Raw genomic sequence first — 6,000 nt, forward strand, 5'->3', positions numbered from 1 at the left:
ACAAACAACATGAAGTACAAACCCTGAGTGCACATGGAGCAGTGAGCCATTCAGGTGGAAAGCAGCAATTTTTCCCAGAGCTTTTCCATTGCCGGGATCCTCCCTTTGCTGGCTCGCCCATCCAGCACATCACGTTTCTTCTTCTCTGCTGAGCAGAGATGCACTGTGGCTGCCTTGAGAAAGCAGCCTCCCCCGCATATGTATGCTCCCCAGCATGCAGGAACAAAGCTCCTGTTCTCACTGCAGAGGCACATTCAGGTTCTTTCTCCGTGATTTGCACCGTTTACAAGCCCAGATGTCATACCTTGAGCTCTGCACATGGATGCAAGAGGGGCTAAAGGGGTAGATGGGAACACTTAGGAGCCTGCAGCGTGCCTGGCTCTTGGAAGCCAATGCCCTAGAGATGTCACGTGCCCCCACGCTGTGCAGACCCCTTGTTCTGTCTGGGGGGAGAGCAGTGGCTTTATTCCACAGTGTGGTTAAATGTCATGTGAAGGATTGTGCTGCCACATCTGCTTTCCCAGTCTCTCTGTCGCTTGCCTTGCTTCGGCTGCTGATGGACTGTCTCTGTGAAACGTTTGGGGAGCCTGGGCTTGGAAGCCACTCTCCAGCACTGGGCTCTGGGCACTCTGCAGCCACAGCCCCGCATTGGGGTTTGTAGGATCACTCCTTGGAGAGCCCCAGTGACCAGTGCAGCGGTTGCTCCCCTTGGTGCCTGCTCTGGGCCTCACCTCATCCCATCTCCTTTGGAGAGGCCCAGGCGGCAATGCTAGCCCTGCAGTCTTTGCACTAAACTATCCACAAAAGAGGGTGGCTTTGTTCCTGGGGCTTTCATGCAGGGCCAGGCACAGCCCACGCGACGTGTATGAACCTGACATTACAGAGTATGAAAACGGGCTTGTACTGACTGTCTATTCAAACCCCACTCTTCCCTTTCTCCCTCCCGCCCTCTCTTTTCTGCAACAGCAAACATGGAGGGCATGATTACCATCATGGGCCTGAAGCCAGAGACGACCTATGCCATCAGACTGTCAGCCATCAACGGCAAGGGCCTGGGAGAGATCAGTGCAGTGTCTCAGTTCAAGACCCAGCCAGTTCGTAAGTAAACATCAACCCTTCCCCCCTCCCTTTGCCTCTTTGGTTCTCTCCCTGGCTTTCCCCAGGGGATCCCTGCTGTGTATGGGCAGTGCCTCTTTCTCTTGCAGGTCTCGGTGCACCCTTTGCAAATCTATTAAGATTTTATGTTTTTGCCGGATTCCATCATGAATATTTTCCCTCTTCTAAGGGTGGGGTTTTATATTGGGCCACACCCCCATGACTGCAACAAATGTTCTACTCTCCAGGAGACTTGGGCAGCAGGCAATCAGATGGCATTTTCATAATACAAGCAAGCAGCCCATTGAGAAGGGCTGGGTCTCCCAATTGAAGCGACAGGCTGTTTCCGTTGCTTGGGGGCTAGGGGAGGAATTGGGTGGGTGTTGGAGAAGCTGCCGTGAGAATGAGTTTGAAACGGCAGGAGGGAGGGAAGGTTATTTCACTGCGCCGCTGTTTGCTCTGTTAAAATGTTCACCCGCCTTGCCCTGAATCATCTCCATCTGTCAGTGGGATGCGTCTCTGCAGCCCTGGGGCCTCCCCTCCCCGCCTCGCTCATGAGCAAAAAGCCCTGGAGCCAAAATCAGGTTTGATTTGTGGAGGGGGGATGGAGTGCAAATTCTGCCAGCTGGGAAAGAGAGAAAATAATGACATTCCATGTGCATGAAGCAGCATACTGGAGCCAGAAGGGAAGAGCTGATGTTTGCTTTATATGGAGCCCCGCACTCTTTTATATCTGATCCCAGCCAAGGACTTAAGATCCTGGGGTAGCCCAAGTTGACTCCTTGGGCGTTCCTGCCACACTCCTGCATGGTGTTTGATGTGGTGTTCACCCTCTTCACAAGGGTGCGCCTGAATGTGTCCACGTGCATCTCCTGACTCTGCTCAAGCTAACGACGCTTTGCAGGCGCTGTCTCCTCCATGATGCTCTAGCACACTGCCACTGATCATTCTGGAGCCCCTCAGAGTTTTGCACAGTCCCATAGGAAGCCACACTCCTGATCACCCTGGCTATCAAGCCCAGCAGCACTGAACAGTGCAAGTTGTACAGAATGGTGTAAGCATCGTGTTCCAAGAGAACCCGATCCCATATGACAAGCCAAATCCCGTATTACTTCTCATCTTGTTGCAGTAATCCCCTTGTCTGACCCCTCTCCATTGAGTACAGCACCTGTTGTTTTGAATTTCCAGCTCCATGGTCTCTATCGCCTCTCTTCATCTCTTTGACATTTTTGTTTTTGGGTGTATCTCTTTTCTTTTTGTCTGTGTTCCATCTATGGAAAACCGCAGGCATTCCTCATTCACGTAAGTGCCTCTCTGCATCTCTCTTTCTAGCCATCCCTGGAATGCTCCCCTAACATGCCATAGCTCTAGCATTTAATGTAGTTTTTTCTCCCTCTCCTTGTCCTTAGAAAAAAGTAGACGGTACTAGGTATCTCCTAATAACGCTGACCCTAGAGTACCCATTCTGCTCTGCTTAATATGGCTCTCTGTTGAACTGAGCTCAGAGGCCTTTTCCCTGTTGTACAGCATGCAATATCAAAGATTTGTCACTTGCAAGGATTTTTTCTAAAGGTCAGGCACTACTGGATTAGCAGTTGCGGAGTGGAGTAGCAGCATGTTTCTAGGTTAGCACTCATTAAAAATGTTCAAGTTTTCATGAACTTTAGACATTCAGAAAAACAAACAGCAAAGAGCTTCAACATTGAAGAAGATTTTTTTTGTTTTTCTGCCAACTCAGAAATTTTCAAAAATTCTGCATTTTTTTCAAAATTTGGAAGTAAAGGGGGGGAAAATTTTGAGAAAATGTTCACAATTTCCCCCCTCCTTTTAACAAGCTCTGTTCTTAGTAGCACTTGCAGTCCTCCAGCAATTAAATGGATTGCAGCCACTTTCCCTTTAGTGCACAGACATATCTCCTTCTCCACCGGCAAAAATCCAAAATTAACTGAAGAAAATTAATGATGGATTTGATGTGTTTGTTTATTTAGAACACTTTAGGTTTATAATCCAGGCTTAGTCAAAAACTATTCATCCCATATTCCATAGCTATTCCTGCCTTTCAGATTAACAGCATGGCAGTGAGGCGATGCCACTTCAGCTGGGTGAGAATTACAGTAGCAGCTGCTTGCTGTATTACGACATACCCCCTTCTGGTGAGCTGATCCTGTGGCCAAAATGATAGTGGCAGCCTTTACTGGGCTGTTACCACCACGTTTGTGTTCTCAGAAACTTGCCAGAAGATATTGCAGCTCCCGAAAAGTGTATCAGTAGATATAGATTGTGAAATTCTGGCTTCACTGAAGTTAAGAGATTGGCTGTTGACTTCAATAGGGCCAGGATTTTCCCTATAGGATTCTTGAGCTATGGGTGGTGAAATACTGTGGTTCTATAGAAAATCAAAGTTTGGGTAGATCACTAGATTGATCAGTGGGTTGACTAACAGATAGCTAGATAGATATGTATAGAGGTGGTTGGATAGAATTTGAGATTGTACCAATTACAGATAGGATGAGGTCAATGGGAAGAAATGTCTTAACCACTTGTGATTCCTGGACATGTGTGCAGTACTCTGCCTACATTGTTTGGAACCTATAATTTTAGCAGAAGTAATTTATACCTCATATAAAGCTAATCACAGTTAGTATTGTAGCCATCTAGCAATTGGTTTGGCAGCGTGTTCTGAATTGGACAACAGCAGTGATATGCTGGGGAGATAAAGATACAGGCACTCAGATCTATAATGATGAATGCCATAAAGAGAGGGGGGAAAAGGACTGAATTATGCAGCAAAAAAAGGATATCAAAAAGCCATGCTCACAGTCATAGCTCCAGATATGCCTGCCAAGCCACATGCACATCATCTGGTAACAATTCTATGGCTCTTACAACAGCAGAGTTAAATCACACCTGTAATATGGCATTTTTCACTGTGTTTTAAAGTATGGAGCCGTCATCTAGAATTTGGTTTTCTGGACCAAAATGTATCTTCTCCTGTTTGATGGGACAGAGCTGCAGGTGCCCTGGCATGTCAGCTGATACAGGCTGAGATGTACTCCTGCTCATGGAGTTTTCACAGCTTAATCTGGACAAATGCACCACCTACCTCTTGCAGTGTGATTGTTGGAGCAGATGAAACTAGAGGAGATGGTGATGGGAAACCAGGCGTGAGGAGGAGATGTCAAATGATGCGTAGAGGTTGTTCCATGTGGGGGGAATAGTGTGAAAGAAGGAGCAAAGCATAGAGTGATGAGAGAGGGGGATAAGTTATGTCAGAGGCTTGGTCAGGACAGCTGTCAGGTTTTCCTGTAGGTCATTGTAGAAACACTCATGGAAATGATGATGGATGACCACAGAGACTCGCTGTGGTGCAACTTCATAGAGCGTAGGTAAGGCAGGCTGGACACAGGGGTCTGACCTGTGATTATGTAGACAGGATGGCTGGAATCTGTTGTGGGGATCGAGCACCTGAAAGTGCACAAAATCTAACCAGAATAGTGATTTAACATGCTCTAACGTTAGGGTCCAACTCTGCCACCTTGATGGTGAGCAGCATGTACTCACACAGGCCACTCCACTGTGTCCATGCGACCATTCTGGGTAAGCACCAGATGCCATTTGAATCAGGTGGCAGAATCAGGCCCCTGATAAGGAATGCAGATCAGGCTGTGAAGGGCCCAGTGCCTCTAGGGAGCTGAGGAAGTTAGAGCAGACATTGGACAAGCTCGCTTAGCAGAAGAGCTCTGAGGGTTTGGAGCATCATTATTGCAGTACTGTTTCCTTTTCACTCTCTTTCCCTACCTGCTCCCATCCCCTTCTCTGCCATCCCACCTTGCTCTGAATCAGGCTCAGAGTTGGCCTGCTGGTTTTCAAGACGTATCACGTCCTTGCCTCAGCCAGCTTCTCCTGCCTCTGAACAGCTCCTTCCATCTCAGCCTCCTCCCTGACACATCTCCCTTGACAGTGGCACTCCACTCACTAGCACCACCCTATCTGTCTGAAGCCCTGTCTCTGCCTCTTATACTCCTCCATCTTTCAATCTCTCTTTGCACTCTGATGTTCTCTGTGAATGTGTGCATGAAGGCGGCTCCATAAGAATACACCATATTGTATTACCTCAGGGGCTTTTGAATTGGTTTTATTTGTTCATGCAACTGATGGAAGATCAGACCAGGAAAGACCCTCTGGGATTTCATAATCTCCCAGCAGGGTGGTTTTGGGAAGGAATTTCACACCAGCTTTGCTCTTCTAAATTATTTGGGAATATTGTGGCAAAGGGAAGCCAAGGGAATGCTGTGGGATGTATGTGATGCACTGAGGTTCCTTGGAAAACATGGCACAGTGCTGCCTCCTCTGGTCTTGGGCTGGGGACTCAGTGTTGTAGAAGTAGTAGCAGAAAGTACAATCTCATGCTTTTACTCATGCTGCATAGGACTTTGTTCCATGAGTAGTCTTCATCAGCCTTGTCCATGCTAATATAAACACATAGCATGGGGTACCTAAAATATTTAATTATACCATTTTTTGAAAACTCCACACAATTTCCCCTGGTGACAGGAAATGAGAAAAATAGAACCACACCTGACAGATGCTAGTCAGAGTGAGTAAAATTTTCAGAAATGCCTACGTGACCACTGTTGTAGCCTTGTTGATCCCAGGATATTAGAGAGACAGGGTGGGTGAGGGAATATCTTTTTGTTGAATCAACTTCTGTTGGTGAGAGAAACACCCAATGAAGAGCTGTGTAAGCTCGAAAGCGTGTCTCTTGCCAGCAGAAGCTGTTGATCAGTGAAGGAGAGCTGCATAAGAACTTAATGACAGGTTTCAGAGTAGCAGCCGTGTTAGTCTGTATCCGCAAAAAGAAGAACAGGAGTACTTGTGGCACCTTAGAGACTAACAAATTTATTA

General features: G+C 47.1%; 1 protein-coding gene across 17 annotated transcripts in view; it reads left to right on the forward strand.

Moving 5' to 3' along the window:
- Positions 1–6,000, forward strand: part of NCAM1 (neural cell adhesion molecule 1) — a 242,774-nt gene that overhangs the window by 185,571 nt on the left and 51,203 nt on the right. For 12 of the 17 annotated variants that reach the window (XM_034754513.1, XM_034754515.1, XM_034754514.1 and 9 more), the window contains one exon: positions 967–1,098. In XM_034754513.1, the coding sequence (XP_034610404.1) occupies positions 967–1,098 (132 nt within the window). Of the gene's footprint in view, positions 1–966; positions 1,099–2,382; positions 2,398–6,000 lie in introns of all 17 variants that reach the window. The other 5 variants (XM_034754512.1, XM_034754518.1, XM_034754516.1 and 2 more) reach the window with 1 other exon arrangement.

The sequence above is a fragment of the Trachemys scripta genome, chromosome 21, assembly GCF_013100865.1.
Source record: "Trachemys scripta elegans isolate TJP31775 chromosome 21, CAS_Tse_1.0, whole genome shotgun sequence".
Classification (NCBI taxonomy): domain Eukaryota; kingdom Metazoa; phylum Chordata; order Testudines; family Emydidae; genus Trachemys; species Trachemys scripta.